Raw genomic sequence first — 22,232 nt, forward strand, 5'->3', positions numbered from 1 at the left:
TCCGGGTACCGCCATTGACATCCGCCCCCGGGGAAACAACTTCCGAGTGTTACCGCCAAGCCCTTCCGGTACTCGCGCCGAGCGGAAACGAACGTGGGAGCGCAGCACAGTAGCTCACCGCACCGCAACGAGGCTGTGTCGTTTGGTTCCTACTGCAGGTTGCGTTGCGGGCGAGCGGCCAGACGTCTTTGCGGGATGCACGAGGAGGGGCCGGGGGCCGAAGTGCCAGGTAAGGAGACGGACCCGGCGCGGGGAAGGAGGGGAGGAGTGCAGCCGCTGCAGCGCCCCGCCGACCCCATCTGACAGCGGGGCAGCCGCCCCCCCCCCACGCGGGTGCAGGGGACACAGCCCGCCCTGTGGCGAGGGGAAGGGGCGGGAGCTCAGCCGGCCCCCTGCAGGAGATGGGGATCCCCCCACGGGTTCCACGGACGGGGCGGGCCCCAGCCCCTCTGGAGCAGCAAGGCTGAGACGGGAGAGCCAGTGACCCTGCCCGCTGTGGTGAGGATGGTCTGATTCGCCCCCAGGGAACCGGCCCGAGGCCAGTCTCTCCCCTGGCACAGCTCACAGACCAGCCATCAGATGGTAACAGCTTTTAGTCACTACTTGAGGCAGCCAAGCAGCAGCGAGAGGCTCTGTCTCCCATCCCAACCCCCAGTTCCCTCCGCTTCCATTGCTGTAGCGAGACACCCCTGGGTCATGTAATCAGTGGCTCCACAAAGGTGCCATTAAATAAGGAGGAGCCGGAATCCTGCCGGAGATGGAAGTGCCCAAAGAGAACAGGAGTAACTGCAGCCAAAACCTGTGTTGTGCAGCTGTTTCGGCATTGTCATCGGCACCGTGTCCTGTGCAAGCTCTGAGCTGCACAGTGATAACCCGGCAAGCTGCTCACAGTGCTTCAGTCACAGGGATGAATAATGGGTTTGAGTGAAATAAAAGTACTGTAATAAAAAGACTTTGCCTCACTGATCCATGCTCTATTGTGCCTGCTTTTGATAATTACAGTACCCTCTACATGGGAATGAATATGCAAGTTCTGGAAAAGCCTCACAATACAGCAGCCCAGATTATTGGCCAGCATCAATAGGCAGAAGTGCATCGCTGCAATCTAGTGCCTTCAGCAACTTCACAGACTAAGCTTTGAATGCCAGATAGACACTTCAAAGTCACAGTACTAATCTCCAAAGTTTCTCTTCAAACGGGATGTGTCTCATCTGCCTGAATTAACATCCATGACTTCTATGCCAGTTACACTTCTCAGGAATGATGGAGCTGTCCACAACAAGGACAATATTTAGAATGAGTAGAAACAGCACTTTTTCAGTGGACAGCTCATGGTTATGGAACTCCCTTCCCCAAGAAATTAGAATGACTGAATCTTCCTGCTTTCATGTGTAAGTGCAAGATCCAACATTTTCCCCTTAGTTTTCCCGCAACAGTTAACACCCTTCCCCACCCCCCACCAAACAACCCTCTTCCCCAGCCAAAGAGCTGGTGCCACAAACGCCTCTCTGTAAGTGGACATAGCAAATTGCAGATTCTCTCTCTCCCCTATCTGCTTCCATTTGCTTGCAATGAACTAAGATGCACTGTGGTAAAAATATGTGGATAGAAAGGTTATTAAAAGTAGGTGGCTTTAAATAAATAGAATTTTTGAAAACTTGACTTCAGGGGCTGGCTGGTTGAGGGCATTTATAAGTGGTATGGAATCTTTCAAACTCTAATCGGTAAAAACTAAAAACTATTTCCATCTGATGGTTGTTATAGTGGCTTTGATCCAGTTCTCAAGGGCCAGGTGTCTACATTAGGAGACAAAACCAGCATCTCATCCCATACTGTAAGGCCTATGACATCTTATGTAGGCCAAAATCAAATCAAACAGAAGGATATGTCTAAATTTTGTTTATAGTTGGACAACCGTTCCAGTTACCAGATCTATAATGTGTGCTATGAGCTGCATCTGGAAGCAGCAAGAAATCTGTTCAAATTGTATATTGAAATTGGTAATCATATAGCCTTACATGAGACTTGCTTGTACAAAGAGAGTTACTAGAGAGCTGCACTATGCATGGTAACTTATATTATGTCTCTATGCAGTTAGGTTGGGATCCTTTTTCCATTGCCCGAAGTACTGTGGGACAGTGAAAACATCAGGGGACATCACTTGCCTTATGCTTTTGAGTAATCTCTAGTGAAATTAGATAAGGATACTTTTTTTTAAAAAGGATGTTACGTATGTAGGTGGTAGGGCTCACTGAATGAGTCCAGGGAAAATCTAACCTAGCTGCACTGTGGTCTGCTAAATCTGGACTTCTGAGGTAAGGCTCAGTGGTACCAGGAAGCTGAAGGCAGTCAGAGTGGAAGGAAGACCCTGAAATAATATAGTGGAAGCACTGCCCAAGTTAGCACAGCAAGTATAGAAGCAAACAACTTTAATTCTGATACTGAGAGTGAGGGGAGAGAGGTGAATTGAGTACAGGTCAGTGAGCCTGAGTTCTAATCAGCTCTGACACAATCTGTCTGTGGAACTGGACTAACTTGTGGCCAGAATTTCAAATCAGCTGAGCACCTCCAGCACCCAGTGAAGTCAGTTATTCAGCTTTCAGTTGCACTGAAAGCAGCTGGGGTCACCCATCACCTCTAAAACTAGAACTATGAATCTCTCCTTTAGTTTTTCTGTTGGCAAAATGGTGATTAAAATACTCACCTACCTCTCAAGAGTCATCTGTGGATTAATTAGTTAACAGTTATAAAACAGCATGTGGGCCGGATCCAACTCCTAACATTAATAGAAAGCCTTCCACAGACATTAATAGGAGTTGAATCAGGCTTTATAACAATATTAAAAGCCGACCAACACATAAAATACTGCAATACAAAACAAAAATTAGACATGGAAATTAGTGTTTTACTGTCCTGGCATCAGTAGTGTTTCCAGCATCAAAATATTCCCCTTTGTATAGAATATAATTTCTGTCCCTAGAGGTAGTCCAGGCTAAAATGACTGTCATATTTTCATTGTTCCTGAAAATTCAACCTAGGTATTCAGTGTAGGTATTCCTGGCTCCTGACATGTTCATGAAAGGTTGGTTCTGTTATTTAGTGCCTGTTTATCAAAAAAATTTTTTTAAATAAAGTATAAATCTTTATCGTGACTGCAGATTTTTTCCCCCTGGCTCCCAGAATTAAGTCTTTAAAAAAGCTCTCTGTCCCTAAATATTTCTGCCTGGAACAGGTTTTTTTGAAAGAGAAAACTACTCTTAAGATGGTTTAATTTCAAACTTCCCATGTATTGCTGAACTGTAACTATTTCTTTTTCTTGCAATAACTTATAAATTGATTCCTTGAATTTGTACTTTACAGTCACACTTTCAGCCTCTCTTTCCAAGATAAAAAATACTTTCAGTTGGATCATTTATTTACATATAAACTAGCTGTTGCCGGTGTATTTAACATTTTCCTTTTCAATTCCAACAATACCATCTGACTCTCAGTTCCGTACTTTAGACCCAAGACTGTTCTTCCCCATCAAATACCCTAACAAAATTGTGCACAGGATCCATGTCTATGGTTCATCTAATGCACTATGGTATTACTTTCTTTTATGCAGTTCTTCATATACGAACTACATCCCAAAATGCTTTCTAGATTTTAATAAAAAATCATGGTGAAAAAGCAAGATTAAGAGGCAAGAAAAAAAGAGAGAGAGAGACCTTTCTAATTTGGAACTCTGCAAACAGATGGTGAATGGGTGAGGTGGATAGATATATTAAAGCTTTTCCAGATGGCAAGAGCTTCAGAGGCTCTGTCTCAACCGTGGCAAGATTATAAAATTCACAGCCGTGAAAAATGCATCACGGACCGTGAAATCTGGTGTCTCCCATGAAATCTAGTCTTTTATGTACCCTATACTAGTCAGATTTCACAGAGGACACCAGCATTTCTCAAGCGAGGGGTCCTGACCCAAGATGGAGAGTCGCAAGGTTATTGCAGTATTGCCACCCTTAATTCTGCACCGCCTTCAGAACTGCGTGGCCAGAGAACAGCAGCTGCTGGCCAGGTGCCCAGCTCTGAAGGCAGCACCTTGCCAGTAGAAGCACAGAAGTGGTTCTGTGCACAGGTGCCCATCCGAGCTTGATGGTGAGAGAGTGTCAGTTGCCGGCCGAGGGTCCAGCTCTGAAGGCAGCAGCACAGAAGTAAGGGTAGCAATACCATACTTACTTCTGTGCTGGCGGTGGTGCTGTTTTCAGAGCTGGGCTCCCACTCAGTAGCCACCACTTTCCGGCTGCCCAGCTCTGAAGGCAGCGCCGCTGCCAGCAGCAGTGCAGACGTAAGGGGGGCAATACTGCGACCTCCCTACAATAACCTTGTGACCTCCCCCCTCCCCCAACTCCTTTTTAGGTCAGGACCCCTAGAGTTACAACACCAGAACATTTCAGATTTAAATATCTGAAATAATGAAATTTACAATTTTTAAAATCCTGTGACCATGAAATTGACCAAAATGGACTGTGAATATTGTAGGGCCCTAATTATAAAGAGGATCAGAGAGGTGGCTAGTGCTTCTGTGATGCAGTCTTCACTATGTGAAATCAGAAGGTATCACAACAAACCTGCACAAGTTGAACAAGGAGAAATTGATGCTTGTTTGGAAGAGAAACTCATTTCAGAGCTAGAAAATAGATTTAGACCCCCATTTTTTTTCTTTAGAATGGCCAGTGATTTTGGGTGCCTAACACAAAACATCTGGAACCTGATTTTCAGGAGCTGTGGATGCTCAGCACTTTTTGAAAATGAGGCCCTAGGGGGCCAGCTCCTCAAAGGTATTTAGTTGCTTAACTCCCACTGATTTCAATGGGAGTTAGGTGTCTAATATCTCCGAGGAACTGGTCCAGGCAGTTCAAGTGGGGCTCCCAAAAACAGGCCCCGCAAATCAATGACCATTTTATTTTTGAAATGTTGGCTGTTAATGCTTATGACTGAAAACAGGTGCAAAAGAAAAGAGTTTATCTCCTTAAGGGAGAAAGCTGAAAGGCAGGAAAATGATTTGGTTTAGACCATCAGCTGTTCTTTTGACAAGAAAGCAATGGTGAGTATACTTAAAGTAATCCCCAGTCAAATAGTAAGTAAATCAGAAGATCCTTTCACAGAGAGAAAAGTGAATGAAAAGCACCATTTTAAGGTAGATGCTAAGAAGGAGGCTTCCCCCCCCCACTTTATCATTTACTCTGTTAAGACATTAGGGTTACAGATAGGACAGGGCAATTGGTTCCAGTATAGGTTTTTGTTGATGTATATAGTTCCCATGTTGCTGTCATTGACAATAAAAATGTGAACACCAAAAACAAACATCTAAACTGACAACACATCAAGGATAATCCTAAAAGAACTCTTCCCTCCCCCTTTCCCCCCCAAATCAAGCCTCTTCACTCAACCCACTCGCGGGAAGAGCCTGAGTAAACAAATAACACAACTGCTCTGTTGCACCAACCTGAGGAAGCAAATTTCTGAGTTGAGTTCCCTCCACACAGAACACTGTGCCATCAGATAAACAAACATAGGGACTATCAACACACGTATTCAAGACAGTTTCACCTGCCGGGCAGGATCCAATTTACCACTGGTGCATGCAGCAGTGGAGCTGCAGTTATGTATGCCAATGTCTACCTTGGCTCACTGTGAATTTCATAGAACAACATTTGATTTTATATTGCATTTTTCAGTCTTTAAATAACAATAAAAGACAGGATCTTTGTGGCAAAATTCACATCTGAGAGGAAAAGACAGCCTCTTGGCCAACTGAAGATGGATAAAACATAGCCCCTATTTCTTTTTGGATGTCTCTGAACAATGTTGAGTCCAGAGGGACTCTGAGGTTGTGCCTCACTTAACTGGAGGGCAAGCATCCTGTACCAATGGCAAAATCATAGTTCCTCCGGGATCCTCAAAATGCTTCTCCTGATCCCCCTCATCAGCTTCATCTTTCCTGGATTCAGCTCAAGCCAGCTAATATTTATCCAGTTCTCTTTATCCCTTTTAGCCACTAAAACAGCAGAGACAGTTTAGTAAGGGTTTTGTCAGCATGTCAATGCCCATAGCAGCTTACAGTCTCCCCCAGTAGTCTTATATAAGTTGTGCAAAAGAGGTGACACCAGTGAGCTCTGCATGACTTTATGGGTGGGGATCCTCTGGTTGATGAGCTGCCCATCACAATTCTTGAGGATCTGAATGGAAAGGCACGTTAGCACAACTCCCTCTACACCTGCTAGATGCCAGAGATGAAGCAGTGGCACCTCATAACAGTATTGAAGGCCACTCGTATAGCTACCAAAAGGTCAAAACTTAAGACGAGCTGAAAGTAGCTGTGTTTGTACAACATCTGGCTTCTAGGTGCTACCGTATTGCAAATAATAAAAATAAATAATAGCCGTAGGGCGTGAGGGTGCTTAGTGCTATGGTTATGACATACAAAGAGAAATTAGATACAAACATAAAATACTCTTGCTGCAAGGTAACACTTTACTTTATTGCTTAGTATTCAGAATGATAACAGACAAGAACCCCAAACCAGAGAGAGACTAAACAGGCTCTTCCTAAAAGAGAGAGGCACAACTCAACCCAGCTTGCTCTAGGCTGGGTCTCTGCAGAACTTACAGCATAGGTCTAGCCGTCAGGAAGGGCCTCGTCAGACACAACCAGACTTGCTGTTAGGCCTTTTACCGCACCCACCTCTGTACTACATACAGTTTTGTATTTTGCTGTCACTCAGGACCTTACAAGATTTGACCCGCTACTGGTATGGGTCCATAGCCATTAGATCAGTGCAAACAGTAACATCTCTGGTCTGCAATCAGGACAGTAACTGAGAAGCTGTGGGAGATAAGCTACTGCTGTAGCTGGCCTATGAGCAATTTCTCAGCAGGCTTACACAGGAAGATTAGAGACAATAATTTGTTGGGGAAGTGGTTAGAATCTAATAGTTTCCATTTTCACTCTGTTTGAACATGCTTAGCATTTCCTGAAATCTTTGGGGCTTGGTTTCTGCCTGAAAGTATTAACAACTCCCCTTGCCTAGTTTTTGTGTTAAGAGTGTGCTTGCTAACTCCAGCAGGGTTTCCAGGATGCAGAATGCATAGAAGTGTAGGACTGGAAGGGACCTCAATACATCCAGTCCCCTGCACTCAAGGCAGGACTAAGTAACAGCTAGACCATCCCTGACAGGTGTTTGTCTAACGTGTTCTTAAAAACCTCCAGTGACAGAGATTCCACAACCTCCCTTGGCAACTTGTTCCAGTGCTTAACTGCCCTGACAGTTAAGAAGTTTTTTTGTAAAGTCCAACCTAAACCTCCCTTGCTGCAATTTAAGCCCATTGCTTCTTTTCCTATCCTCAGAGGTTAAGAACAATTTTTCACCCTCCTCCTTGGAAGAATCTTTCATGTATTTGAAAACTGTTATCCCCCTCAGTCTTCTCTTCTCCAGACTAAACAAACTCATTTTTTTCAGTCTTTCCTCATAGGTCATGTTTTGTAAACCTTTAATCATTTTTGTTACTTTCCTCTGGACTTTCTGCAATTTGTCCATATCTTTCCTGAAACGTGGCACCCAGGCCTGCACACAATACTCCAGTTGAGGCCTTATCAGTACGGAGTAGAATGGAAGAATTACTTCTCGCGTCTTCAGTGTTTTAACACTGTGGCTCATCACTATCTGAGGTTTTAAAGTGTTAGTTCAAGCCTCTAGCAGGATTAGCTCACCACAAAATCACTGATGTTATAAGTTATAGTCCCTACATAATGTAAATTGAGAACACCCAATTAACCATTGCGCTGCATCTCTTGTGGTCATTCCCACATTGCAAAGCAGGTACAGTGGAGTTGCATCTTACGCGGGGGTTAGGTTCAAAAGTCAGCGCGTAAGGCGAAAATGGCGTATAGTCAAAATTATCCTTGAAAATCCCTTAAATTGCCCATAAAGTACAGTATTGTGTACAGTATACAACCCTGTACAGTAATATGTATAAATGTATATAGTAATGTACAGTATATAATAGAGTACATATGCAAAATATAATTTTACAGGACTGTATTTTTAATTACATAAAAGAGAGAGACCGAGAGATGGAAGAATGAAAGAATAAAAAAGGAAAACAGTAAACCTAACCACTCACCATTCATCCTGGATATTCTTGCTAGTCTACGACGACGATGACACTATTGGGGGGGGTTGTCAGGGCTTGATGTCGATCCAGGCGACAATGGGCCAAGCTCATCTGCTGCTGGTTGTTTTTTCTTGAAAACATTGTGATCGGCAACTGTTGCTGTTGTCTCTTGAGATGCTCAAACATTTCTTGATATAGTCTCAAATCATCCGTAATACTACGTGTGATTTTGAGGCTTCGTTCCATAGAGGGGTCGTATTCAGGAGTTAAATCATTCAAGTGTTTCGCTGCTTGGAACTCTTCAGCAAATTTATGAAGATTCCAATTTGCTGGCTCTTCCTGTTCGTCGTCATCATCTTCATCTTCTATAGATGATTTTATCAGTTCCTCTCTTTGTTAGTCAATGTTTCTCTGTGGCTCTCAATTCTTCAGTTTCTTCCTCAAGGATGTCAACGAAGCCATCACCACCTGACCAATGCGTTTCACTTCTTTGTCAATGGTCAGGAGACCCTTAAAATCATTCACACATTCTTTCCATAGGTTTCACCAACATGCATTGACTGTTTCAGGCTTGATTGCATCCATTGCCTGTTTAATATAAGTGATGCAATCGGCAATGTTGAAGGACTTCCAATACTCCATAACAGGGGTTGGCAACCTTTCAGAAGTGGTGTGCCGAGTCTTCATTTATTCACTCTAAGGTTTTGCCTGCCAGTAATACATTTTAATGTTTTTAGAAGGTCTCTTTCTATAAGTCTAAATATATATAACTAAACTATTGTTGTATGTAAAGTAAATAAGGTTTTAAAAATGTTTAGGAAGCTTCATTTAAAATTAAATTAAAATGCAGAGCCCCCCGGACCGGTGGCCAGGACCCGGGCAGTGTGAGTGCCACTGAAAATCAGCTTGCGTGCTGCCTTCGGCACCCGTGCCATAGGTTGCCTACCCCTGCACCCTAACATTAAGATTGGGATCAGCATCCATAGCGCTACGTATTGGTGAGAACGTAAGCTTCGTGTATGTGGCCTTGAAACAGGAAATCACACCTTGATCGAGAGGATGGAGGTGGTATTGGGGGGGGAGAAAGACGACTTCAACATCGTTATGCAAACCGGACTGCCTCAGGGTGGCTAGGAGCATTGTCTACGATCAGCAACACTTTAAAGTCAAGTCCTTTCTCTTCGAAGTACTGCTTGACCTCCAGAATGAAACACTTGTGGAACCAATCCAGAAATAACACTGCTGTCACCCAAGTCTTTTTATTTGATTGCCAGAACACAGGCAGGAGATTTTTGTTCTTGCCTTTTAGGGCATGGGGCTTTGCAGCCCTGTAGAGCAAGCCTGGCTTTATTAAATGCCCAGCCGCATTGCCACAAAACAACACAGTCACACAGGCTTTAGCTGCTTTGAAGCCAGGGGCTTGTCTTTCTGATTTTGAAATGTAAGTGCAGTTGGGCATTTTTTTCCAGAAGATAGCGCTTTTCTTCTATGATTTTCTTTAATTGTTCAGGGTAGGCTTTTGCTGCCTCTTCATCAGCAGATGCAGCTTCACCGGTAGTCTGCACGTTTTTGAGGCTGAAGCAGTTCCTAAAACTGTTAAGCCAACCTTTGAACAGCGCATAGAGACTAAGAGCCTTTTCTCACAACGTGTTGCCATTGATAGACACATATTTATGGTTCATGTCTTCCAGCATAAGTTTAATGCCTTTTCAGTCTTCACTAAAGTCTTATCACGCACCTGGCTCATCACCTTAGCAGTTATTGGAGCACTTGATGCCACGGCTTGACAAATTTCTCTCAGATCTTGATGGTACGGATGCTAGATTCGTTGTGGCCATATTTACATGCCACGTTGGAGACTGACATACCGTCTCTTAATAAGTCCAACACAGCCAGTTTTTCCTCCAGCATTGGAACAGACTGCTGTTTCTTCAGTTGAGCATGAGATGAAGTAATTGGCTTGTGTTTAGGGGCCATGTTGTACGAAAAATATGTATCTTTAAACACTAGAATCACACTCAGCACGGCGAGATGCTCACACTATGAGAGGCACGCAGGAACTGAGACCGACTGAGGGACCAGCAGATTCACGTCTCCCATCTCACGCTCACTCCGGGGCATACGCTCATTGCACGCGTGTAGTTGAATTCACGTAAGTTAAATGTGCGTATGATGCGACTCCACTGTTTGTGGAATTTTTACACCCACTTTGGGCTGGTGTAAGTGACCACACAAAGTGCAGGGCAATGGTGAATCTCATCACTTGGTCCCATCCATCGCTCTGTTCAGCCAAGTCAAAATGTGTCTTCATTGCAAGAAGACATCTCCAGATGCCCTAGCCTTTCCATTTGAAGATGGCCTGCAAAGGAAAAACACAGGCTATTCCCCCTTTTGCTTCTTTATGATGTATAAAGACCCGAAATTATTTAAAAAGAAAATCAGCTTGTTTTTACTTTAGCAGGTTCTAAGATGAAAGAATGTGATGATTGAGGAGTTAGTAATGGTGATGTCACAAGAGATTACAAAGTGAAAGTTGAGCTAAGAGGGGAATGGATTTTTATCAGACTGTTTAAAACTCCTTCATTTGTTGATAAACCTATTTAGGTGACTAACATTTTCAGTAGAGAATGCCTTTGTTAAAGATCCTTACACGCTTCTTCAAATAAAGTGATGAGTGCTCATAATTAGAGCTAGGAAAATAGATTTTTTTTTCATGCGCAGTTCTGAAAAATAAAAAAAATTCATTTGGGGTCAAACAAACCATTTTTTTTTAAATTTTCAGTAAAAAGAAAATATGGGTCAAATAAAACATTTCATTTTGATTTGCATTTAACTTAAAAAAAATTTTTTAGAGGAAATTTCAAAACAAAAAATCATTTTGAAAGAAAAATAATTGAAACATTTCATCTTAAAAATGTCAAAACAAAACATTTAGATTTTGGGTTTTTTTCCAACCAGAAAAAAAAAACCCACTATATGTTCGGCTGTCACCAAATTTGCATTTTTCTCCAAAAGAAGTTTGAGTTGAAAAGTTTCCCGTAGCCCTACTGATACTAACTTAGAATGATTTCCCTTTGAACCCTTATGGCTCAGCAGAGCCGGGAAGACTACACTGGATATTATTGATTAACCACATGAAAAAATGAGAGACTGCTTTAAGTGACATTTTAAGGAAACATCATTTCCATTAGATTATCATGTATTTGTCTCTCAAACGTACATTTCTACCGCCCTCAAGTACACAACGTAATTATCAGAGGCTTCAATTTTAGGTTTTATATGGTCAAGGGACGTCCCGTAAAATAATGGGCAGGTGGATCACTAGGTTGCCTAATTTTGGTTGGATGTTTTCCTGGAGATTTCATCACACGACACTCTTTAATGAAAGATTAATCGTTAATTCTTGGAGGCGCCATGCCAATCCTGGAGGGTTGGCAACCCGAGGGTCACCCCTAAGGGACCAATCAGTGACATGAAGGGCAGGCCCTTAACCTAAGGCCCAGGTGCTCACCCTCTCCCTGATGGGGCTGTGGTTACCTGAGGCAGAAGCCCCATCCCAGGCCCCCTGCTAGGGTTACCGCGGAGAGCCAGCGGCCGCCCTCCCCATGCCGGGCACTGGGGTGACCACACGTCCCGATACCAGGGGCTTTGTCTTACACCGGCAACTACCCGCCCCCGAAAAAGTGCCGGTGGTTCCCTCCTGCGAGCCGCTCGCTCCGGGCCAGGGCCCAGCCAGGCCGGGCGGGTCAAGGCCCGCGGCCCGCCTGTACCCCGGGCCCGGCCCGGCGCGAGGCGCGGGGCTGAGGACGCTCCGGGAGCAGCCGAGCGGGCCCGAGGGCGCTCGGGGCGGGCTCCGGAGGGGGCCGAGCGCGCGCTGGGCGGGCAGGGAGCGCGGCGCTGGCGCTGGCGGCGGCGGCACAGCGCCCCCTGGCGGCCGCGTGGCGCGGCGGCGGGCGGGGCCGCGGCTGCTGGCGAGCTGGTGCCCGTTGTCTGCTGGCGGAAGGAGCGCGGCTCTCGGAGCGCAGGTACCTGGGACCCTCCCCCACGCCGCGGCCTGGGCCCGCCGGCCCCCGGGGGGGCCCCTCTCCCCGGCGGCGGCGGCTCCGCTCCCCTCGCAGGAACCAGGAAGGGGCGGCGGCGGCTCCCCCCTTTGTGTGGGCAGAGTCTGCCCCTCCCCCCGGCGCCGGCTCGCGCCCCCCCACTCGGCCGGCCCGGGCCTCGCTGCTCCTTGGGGCGGCGGGGAGCAGCCAGCGCCGCCCCCCCAGCTTCCACCCACCCCTGCGCCCCGCAGATCCCCCTCACCGCGCTTCCCAGCCCCCCCCGCCCGCCTAGATCCCACCCCCGCCCCCAGATCCCCCTGCCCCAGCCTCACGTGTCCCCCCTCACCGCTCTCCCCCGGCCCCCCACGTGCCGACCCCAGCCCCCCACAGATCCCCCTCACCGCTCTCCCCTGGCCCCCCACAGACCCCCCTCACCGCGCGTCCCAGCCCCCCACGTGCCGACCCCTGCCCCCCGCAGACCCCCCTCACCGCGCTTCCCAGCCCCCCACAGATCCCCCTCACCGCTCTCCCCCGGCCCCCCACGTGCCGACCCCTGCCCCCCACAGATCCCCCTCACCGCTCTCCCCCGGCCCCCCACGTGCCGACCCCTGCCCCACACAGATCCCCCTCACCGCTCTCCCCCGGCCCCCCACACCTCCCAGATCCCCTCCCCCAATCTCACGTGTCCCCCAGTGCCCCACAGATCCCCCTCACCGCTCTTACTCAGCCCCCCTGCCCACCTAGATCTTCCCCGCCCCCCACAGATTCCCCTCCCCCAGTCTCACATGTCCCCCAGTACCCCATAGATCCCCCCTCACTGCTCTTCCGTGGCCCCCCACGTGCCTACCCCAGATCCCTCCTCACCGTTCTTCCCAGCCCCCCATGTGCCTACCCCAGCCCCTCTAGATCCCCCCTCACCGCTCTTATCCAACCCCTCACATGCCCCCCAGCCCTCCTGATGCCACCCCTCACTGCTCTTACACAGCCCCTCAAGATCTCCCCCTCCCCCAACCTCACGTGTCCCCCAGCCCCCCAGATCCTCCCTCACCGCTCTTCCCAACCTCCCATATGCCTGCCCCAGTCTCCCCAGGTCCCCCCTCACTGCTCTTACTCAGCCCCCATGCCCGCCTAGATCTCCCCCCCTGCCCACAGATTTCCCTCCCCCAGTACCCCACAGCTCCCACCTCACTGCTGTTCCCAACGTCCCACGTGCCTGCCCCCTAAAGATCCCCCTCAAGGCTCTTACACAGCCTTCCACACCCACCTAGATCTCACACCCCTGCCCCGCCCCTGTCCCCCACAGATTCCCCTCACCCAGCCTCACACATCCCCCCGTGTCCCACAGATCCCACCTCACCACTCTCACCCAACCCTTCACGGATTCCCCCCTCACCACTCTTACCCAGCCTCATGTGCCTACCCCAGCCCCCCACAGATCCCACCTCACTGCCATTACCCAGCCCCCCATACCTCCCTAGATCCCACCTCCCTGCCCTCCCGCAGCCTCCCACAGATCCCCCCTCATTGCTCTTACCTAGCCTCATGTGCCTGCTCCAGGCCCCCCATGCCCTGCATAGATCCCACCTCCCTGCCCTCCCCCAATCTGCAGCTTCCCAGGCCTTATCTAGATCCCACCTTCCTGTCCTCACTCTTCCCCCACTTAAAGCCCATCTGTCTGCCCTCTCCCATACCCCACCTTACTGTTCTTACCCAGCCTCACATGTCCCAGCCCTCCACCTAGAACCCACCTCCCCATTCCTATCCAGTGCTGTGTCCCACCTAAATCCCACCTCATGCCCCTTACCAGCCCCTCAATACCCCCCCTGTACACCACTGTGCCCCCAGCAGCCCCTATACACTTCCTACCCAGCCCGCCCAATAGCTCCCCATCAGTGTCCCTTCCCTACCCAGCCCCATACATACCCCATGTCTAGTCCCTACTACCCAAACTTCCAGCCTCCAATACTCTCCTCCCAATATCTGGCCTCCAGCCTCATAGCCTTATATAAACAGCCCATACACAGCTCCCTCAGTTACCGGCTCCCCCACATACTCCCTATACCTGTGATATCCAGCCTCCAATATCTAACCCCCAACTCTCTTACTTAAGGCTTAATATTGAAGTCAGAAATGGGGTTGCGTATTGGAACAGTGGTGGTGGGGAATACATCCTCATATTGCCCCACTAATGAAGCCACAATCCTCATACTCTCAATCCCCTTGAATCCTGTATCCAGCCCTATACTTAGTCCGACAGTATGGCACCCACAGTTCCTCAAGCTCAGCCTTCTAGTCTTCTGTAATTAAAGTGCACACACTTCCCCTTTGAAACGTGACAACAGTGCAGCTCTCCTTATATGTTCTGCCTTACCTCCCCTCTACAGTTCCTGTATAAATACAGATCCCCCTTAATCCGCAACTAGTTAATACTATACACAGCATTCCCACCCTTCTTGCTATAAGAAACAAAAGTCCCACCCTGTTTAATCTTCTAGTTAATATTCTCAGAGGTGTGTCTTCCCACCTCCCCTGCTAAAGCACTTGGCTCCCTAATCTGCTAGTTTGAGGTGCCTTTTTATTTCCCCATATTGCTTCCAGGCACAACAATCCCCACCCCCTCCCATGCAGCTGCTCCCCCCCCCACTTCATCTGCCACCATTACCATGCATTGTTGTCCTCGCCCTTTTCATGCTGCTGCCTGCAACCTCCACACTCCCTCTTTGCGTACACACCTGCTGTACCCTATCATCTAAGAGTTTCTCTACTTATCTCCTATGTCCTGTCCTCCCATGCTGCCACTTCTGGAAGGCACAACAATGCAATCAAACATCCACACTCCTGCATGTGGAGGTCTAGCAAGCTGTTTCCCTACTAATCATCTGCTCCTTAACCTTGAAGTTTTCCTCTCCTCCATGATACTTGCATCACCTGCATTTTAAAAATATTTTATATTATAAAGACTTATTGGCAAGGCATTGTTAATATTTCTTGATGGGACTATTGAAAAGGGGTTTTCAGTTGATACATAGTCTAATCCCCCATGTTTGTTTCCAACTGGGTTTTTCCCCCTCTCCACTCCTCTTTCAAAATGGTTGTGTTACAGCCGTTGGTTCTTCCCCAGGACTAATTCTTGTTGCAGATCCTCAGTAGCTATCTAGACAGACAAACCACAGTGTATTTGATTCTTTCTGTTTGTATTGCTTAAATTGCACTCTGAGCAGGCAGGAGGCAACTGAACCTTTCTCTCCATTGACATGGAGAGATTTTTATTTAAAACACAAGTGTTTGAATTCCCACAATTAAGAGGCTGAGGTTGTTGGCACAGTGCTCAGTTTACCCATTTTTAAGGGTTAGTATCTTTTGTGTTCTTTTGAAATTGCTTGACTCCATAAAGGGAAATAATTGATATTTAGTTAGTATCGTTTTTAAACCAAAAAGTTCCTATTTCTTTTTGCAATAAAAGCAAGATGTCATAATGATAGTTCTGATAATGCTACAATATTACTTGCAAGCCAACTAATTTTTGGAAAGCCAAGTTATATTTCGTAACTTTGAAGTAAAGTTGTTTGATATCTACATTTTCTTCTCCAAAGTAGCAGTATTCTAAAGTTACAGTACTTATTTTTGTGCTAATTCTTTTGAAAAAGAAATGACTATGTAATTGGCTGCAAAGTGACCTACAGTGAAGAAGGAACATGAAATTTACTTAACATTGGGTCAGTAATTATCAACATTTTATAGTGATAAACAGTTGGTCACCTCCCATTTTAAGTAGTTTGATGTTTGTAATTAATATCTAATATTTTATCTGTTGCTACCAACCCACTTCTGAAATGACATTCTCTCTATGTAAAGGGACCTGTCAGGGTAAAAATTGACATTAAATTTGTTTCCTTGCCGACTGTGTTTTTAATTTATAAAATCATTTAAAAAAATCTTCTTTCCTTTTCACTGTACTGATGGTTTTGCATTGTTCTGAAATATTGTATTGGGAGATGAAAATAGACCCGTTGTTTTCACTTTCTGGCTCTCCTTCATTAGCATAATGCTGCAGTACCTGGGTTGCAAACCTACCCCTTGCAAATTTCTGCTCACAAGGGGCAAGTAAGTTTTTTGGTTTTTGATTTTTTGGAAAAGGAGTAAAATACCCATCTCTTTTTCATTAGCATCAGTCACTGTGGTAAAGAGCACATGCATAATTTTGTTAGCTGGGCTTGTAATTAACTCAGGACAATTTTGCATGGTTGCTTATATTTACATGTGAAACTTTTTTTTTAGTTTTTTTTTAATATTTCTATTTTTATTTATTTTTAAACTTTAGCTTTGCAGAACCTAAATCTTGATGATATTGATTTGACATTGACCTTAAGTTAATGGTGTCTCCAGCTAACACTTTGTTGGTTATTACTCAGTTGAGTCTCTCATTTTATTGAACACAGACCTTTGAATATATTTACAGCTATGGGGAACAAGTAGCAGAAATCATTAAACTTACAAACAATACAGTATATGGACCGTTTATCAGTGGGAATCAGACTTTGTCTACACTGTTAAACCTATACTGGCACATAGAGTAGCTAGTCCTCTAGTGTAGTGGCAGCATACTCTGACAGAGTTTTTCTGTCACTGTAGGAACACCACCTCCCCAGATGACGTTAGCTGTGCCTACACTGGGGTTTCGTCAACATAGGTATGTTCGTCGGGGTGTGGTTTTTTTCATACCTTTGACTGACATAGCTATGCTGGTATAAATTTTAAGTGTAGACAAGGCCTCAGAAATAAGACTTAGTTTGGAACGGGGGGAAAACAAAAAATTCTGAATGTGAGGATTCTGTACTGCAGCTGAAAATGTTATAAATTCTGTAAACTAACATGGTTCCTTTTACTTTTCTTTCTGAAGGAATGGAGGGGAAAAAACTGATTTCTGCAACAGACACCCAGTACTCTGGTATGCTACTCCAGTCTTTGAATGAACAACGTGACCATGGACTTTTTTGTGATGTTACTGTCATCGTGGAGGACCGGAAATTTCGAGCCCACAGAAATGTTCTTTCTGCTTCTAGCACGTATTTTCACCAGCTTTTCTCAGTTGCTGGGCAAGTGGTGGAACTGAGCTTTATAAGAGCAGAGATTTTTGCAGAAATACTCAACTATATATATAGCTCAAAAATAAATCGAGTTCGATCAGACTTACTTGATGAGTTGATTAAATCAGGGCAATTACTAGGAGTAAAATTTATAGCAGAACTGGGTGTACCTCTGTCACAAGTAAAAAGCCTATCTGGTGGCATCCAGGATGGTACTTCAGAAACTTTACCTTCTAGCTCAGATCAAGAGAGTCTTGAAACACAAATATCCCCAACAAAACATGTGAGTCAACATGTAATCGGTGGGATGCCTGTTATAACAGAATCATTTTCCTTACATGGTGAAGAATATGAAACTACAAAAATTACAGTGAGTGATTCAGACGATGATGATGATGTCATCTTTTGCTCTGAAATTGTGCCTGCGAAAGAGCGTTCTCCAGAGACCAGTGCAGTGGCACAGAGCCAGCCTTGCCCAAATCCTGCTGTGGTTTCTGACCAAACGTCCTGTAGCACTGGTGGATCTCCCCCTCTAACTAGTATTGCAGCAACTCAAAAACTCACTTCCTCTGCCAACCAACCAAGTCCAAATCAAACACAAACTAGTGCTGAATCACTTGACTCTTCAGCTCCAAAGCATTTGACTCCCAACATCATTTTGCTAAATCAGTCTCAACTTAATTCATCACTAAGTGTCAGTTCCTCACATCAACAACACATGTCTCCTGCAGTTAATTTGCTTGGGGAGAACCAACAGCCATCTAATAATGAGTCTTTAGCTGAAATGGAAACAAATGCTGTTGATGAGGAGGAAGAAGAGGAGGAGGAGGAGGAGGATGTGGAAGATGATGATATCATTAGCTCATCTAGTCCAGGTTCAGTCAGTAGCAGCTCTTTGGTTCAGCAATCTTCTCCCCCCAAAGTAGCGGCATTTGAAGGATCAGGCGTACAGAAAAAACAGGTTGTTACTTTTCCACAGGAAACATCTTCCAAACCTGGAGAGTTTAAAATAAAAATCTCAGACGTTCTTACTGGAAGCAACAAGGATTCTTCTGCGGGTGTCGCATCAAAACATGTGATGGAAGGTCAAAAGATCATAACTTTAGATACAGCTACTGAAATAGAAGGCTTGTCAACAGGTTGTAAGGTTTATGCAAATATTGGTGAAGATACATATGACATAGTAATTCCTGTAAAAGATGATCCAGATGAAGGAGAAGTCAAACTTGATGAGATGCCTAGAACATCTGGTGATGATCCTGCAAACAGAAAACGCATGAAGCTAAAACATGATGATCACTATGAGCTCATAGTGGATGGAAGGGTCTACTACATTTGTATTGTATGCAAGAGATCCTATGTATGTCTGACAAGTTTGCGGAGACACTTTAATGTTCATTCCTGGGAGAAGAAGTATCCATGTCGATACTGTGAGAAAGTTTTCCCTCTTGCAGAATACCGTACAAAACATGAAATTCACCACACTGGTGAGCGAAGGTACCAATGCTTGACATGTGGGAAATCTTTCATCAATTATCAGGTTATGGCTTCACATATAAGATCAGTTCATAGTCAAGACCCTTCTGGAGATACCAAGCTTTATCGTTTGCATCCTTGCAGGTCTTTACAGATCAGACAATATGCATATATTACTGATCGTTCAAGCAGTATACCTGTAATAAATGAGGATGGACTTGTTTATCGTGTTGGTGCAGGAAAAGATGATGCTGAAGGAACAACTTCAAATCCTCCAACCAAGCCAATGACCTGGGATGATATTTTCATTCAGCAGGGAAGTGAATCAATGTTTAAACAAAATCTATCAGAGGGTAGTACTGAATTTGAGTTTGTAATACCAGAGTCTTACTGAAATGCTTTAAGTGCTGAAAAAGCTTCAGTATAGAAAAGGTGCAACTGTTTCAAATGAACTGCTACAAATATTGTAAAACAAATTGTTAAATGAAAACAAGTTTACTTGTTCTACCAAGTCATCAAAGGGTAGTATTTAGATGGATTATTTGTAGCTGCAAGTCACTTGTAGTAGCAATTCATCTGAAAGTTTACTTGAATACAGAATAAGATATTTCCAAGGAGCTGTCAGTGTTTTTTCTAGTTCATTAATTTTCATTTAAAAAAAAAAAAGGAAAGTTATAGCTTGACAAGGTACAGTTTCCTGAAATAATTTTGAAACATTGTTTTTCTAAAATAATTGGGGTATTTCCTGTACCTTGAAACATTTATTACATAAACTTTTTCTTTCATGTTAGCACTTTAATGCTGAATTCTCTTTAAATGTTAACCCCAACACCATAATAAGATGTTCAGCATAGCCCCTTGGATATGGCATAATTTTAAAAAATCCCACTGCTCATACATTAACTCTGAATAGTGTATTACTGCAAGGGTCCAAACTAACTGATCCATTAGTTTGGAGCAGTGTATTTTTGAACCAGCATCTTAGTTTTGTTTTTCTGGTCAAAATGAACCAATTCGTTGTGAAAATGTTCATACTGATAAGAAAAATTCAGTTTGGGTTAAACTGAACAAGATTTATTTATATGTGTCAATATGGTAAGCAGAGTATTCAGTGGCTGGACCATTATATTTTATTCTTTTTTGCAATGGGGAAAAAATATCAAACTATGATATTGATGAAAAAAAACATTGAAGAGAAAGATCAAGTTTTGCAGCATGTTTTTAAAATCCTGAGGAATAATGTCAGACCTTATTATTAAAGAGTATACTGATTTAGAATGAGTTGCTGCTTTCCTGTTTTGTTCATTATGGCAAAAGGCTTTGATCAGATATTTAAAACATTTTTATAATACTTTTCCTAGCAGAAGACTGCAGAATATGCTTCCTGAAACCGAGAAGTAATGTAAATGATGCCTCAGCTCTGTAGCTGAGACTACTACAGATTTTACAGGCCTGTTTAGCTAGATTTTTAATGAAGTACTGAAAACTTTTCCCAAAGGGAAGAGTTGCTTTCAGGACTAAATCAATAATCAAGTTTTTTTTTAATGTGTTTATATAGGTTCCATGGCATAGGCATATCAATATTCATTTTCAGTTTTAATAATATCCCTCCTTTCCCATGAAATTGGTACATATTTAGGCACTTGGAAAATAGTTTAGTAAAAGTTCAACTAGAACAAGAAATGCTAGTTTACTTTCAGTACTATCGGCACAGTCACATAGTCTAGCATTTCTGATTTAGTAACTTGTTGAATTTTTGTAAATGGTAAGATGAAAATTAAACAGAGGTTTGTAGATGACTGAAAAGAATTGTTGTGCATAGTGTTAGTTATCAGTAACCTTTCATTAAATCTCTTACCTAAATCACAGTTTAGGATTTTTCTTCTCATATTCATGTTTTAAGAAAAACATTTATTTGATGTTCAGACCAACATTTCTTCAACTTATGACCTTCAATCTTAAATTTCCAGAAATATAAGTTCTATTTCAAGGTAAATGGTTCGAATATAATTAAAGCTATAATTAACGGGTACCAGAAATCAGTATTTGTCATAATGGGAAGAGGAAGAGAGAATTTGTTTAGCTACTAGGTATAGTATGCAGCACTTCTGTTTTATAGGCTAAGAATACAATATGTATAAATGTTTTTATATTGTAAATTTACCCTTTTAAAATTAGGAACTAGGATTTAATTCAAAACTATGTGCATTGTCAGAATCATAAAATAGGTTGATTTTGTGTAGATGTTTATAAAAATTGCTCTTTGGGCATCAGGGGAATATTTTAAAATGTGATAGGTTGAATGTTGTTTGAGTTTCATTGATGGCATTTCAGCAGTTACACACAATCCTTTTAAAGAAATAAATATTGATTGCCTATAATAGCACAGGTTGTACTGACTTACTTAACTGTGTACTAGATAAAAACTTCATGGCCTCATGTCATGAAAAACATTGAGGGTATATTCTAAATTAACCTAGTATGACGCATCTGGAATTAAGCTTGTCTTGCAAAATATGTATCCAGTAATAATGGCTATCAATATTTGCTGCTGATAAGGTTTAAACCGTAAGTTAAACTGTGCCTACTAAGGTGTCTCTTTAGAAAAAAAAAAAACTGGAAAATTAGTGGTTCAAAAGGTGTAGTTTTGCCAGAAGACTCGGGCCTGCATGTGTGTCTCAGTTTTCTATTTTCCTTGGAAGTGAGCTTTGATAGCCAAAGTCCAGAGGTCATGTAAAATAAACTTTTTTTTAAACTTCACTTCCAGTATTTATTGGATTGGAAACATGTTAGACCCCTTCTTTTAAACTCTTTATGGGTCAATAGTTTTTTTATATTTAGATTTCTGGCTATTGTACTTAGGGTGGTTTTTGTTTTTGTTTTTTTAAATCTTTATCATTACCTTCCGGTTTGACTTAATCCAAAACATTTTATAAATATTAAGAAATTGGCTCTGGAAAAAAAATTGGATTTACACTAATTGAATCTGAACATGCATTTATATAAATATTATTACAACATTCAGCAGAGATCCCGTAGCAAACCTAAACATAATTTTACAAATATAAAAGTTAACTTTGATCTGCTACAGAATGTAATAATGATGGCGAAGAGTCCTCACTGTGTGGCTCCTATGGGAATTCATACCACAGCATTCCAATATATAAACAAACAAATACAGAGATAACAAAATTGATAGGTTGCTTATTTATTTTGTACTGTTAAGGCATGCAGCTTATACAAAGATGCAAAAGCTGACAACTGTATACATTGAACATTGGGTTCTACAGCTGTTACCTATCAACTGTTCTGTGTGAAACATTGTTCATTTTTACCAATACTGTAATGTATATACTTGTACAGTCTTTTCCTTAACATAGTTTTTAAAGTTGTGTTCTACTTTTCATTAACCGATAATTGATATTAGTTCTTAGCTTTCTATGGCAAAAATAAAAAGTTTTAATTCTAGAGAT

At 43.6% G+C, this 22,232-nt stretch overlaps 1 protein-coding gene across 3 annotated transcripts; it reads left to right on the top strand.

Moving 5' to 3' along the window:
* Positions 1 to 87: 87 nt before the first annotated feature.
* On the top strand, positions 88 to 22,227 carry ZBTB33 (zinc finger and BTB domain containing 33). Of its 3 annotated transcripts, none has more exons than XM_045029618.1 (2): positions 88 to 229; positions 17,097 to 22,227. In XM_045029618.1, exons 1-2 carry the CDS (start codon positions 196 to 198, stop codon positions 19,151 to 19,153), a joined length of 2,091 nt encoding a protein of 696 aa, XP_044885553.1. In that variant the 5' UTR covers positions 88 to 195; the 3' UTR covers positions 19,154 to 22,227. The 3 variants fall into 3 exon arrangements, 2 of the variants coding, with proteins under 2 accessions (XP_044885553.1, XP_044885554.1); XR_006582102.1 differs by lacking the exon at positions 17,097 to 22,227 and adding an exon at positions 1,003 to 3,709 and having other exon boundaries at positions 91 to 229; XM_045029619.1 differs by lacking the exon at positions 88 to 229 and adding an exon at positions 12,120 to 12,181.
* Positions 22,228 to 22,232: the final 5 nt, after the last annotated feature.

The sequence above is a fragment of the Mauremys mutica genome, chromosome 9 (assembly GCF_020497125.1).
Source record: "Mauremys mutica isolate MM-2020 ecotype Southern chromosome 9, ASM2049712v1, whole genome shotgun sequence".
NCBI lineage: Eukaryota > Metazoa > Chordata > Testudines > Geoemydidae > Mauremys > Mauremys mutica.

Bases quoted from the DNA above. Each gene is read 5' to 3' on its own strand.
- ZBTB33 (XM_045029618.1), top strand. From the start codon at position 196: ATGCACGAGGAGGGGCCGGGGGCCGAAGTGCCAG. The intron at 230-17,096 runs GTAAGGAGACGG...TTCTTTCTGAAG, and splicing joins GCCGGGGGCCGAAGTGCCAG to GAATGGAGGGGAAAAAACTG.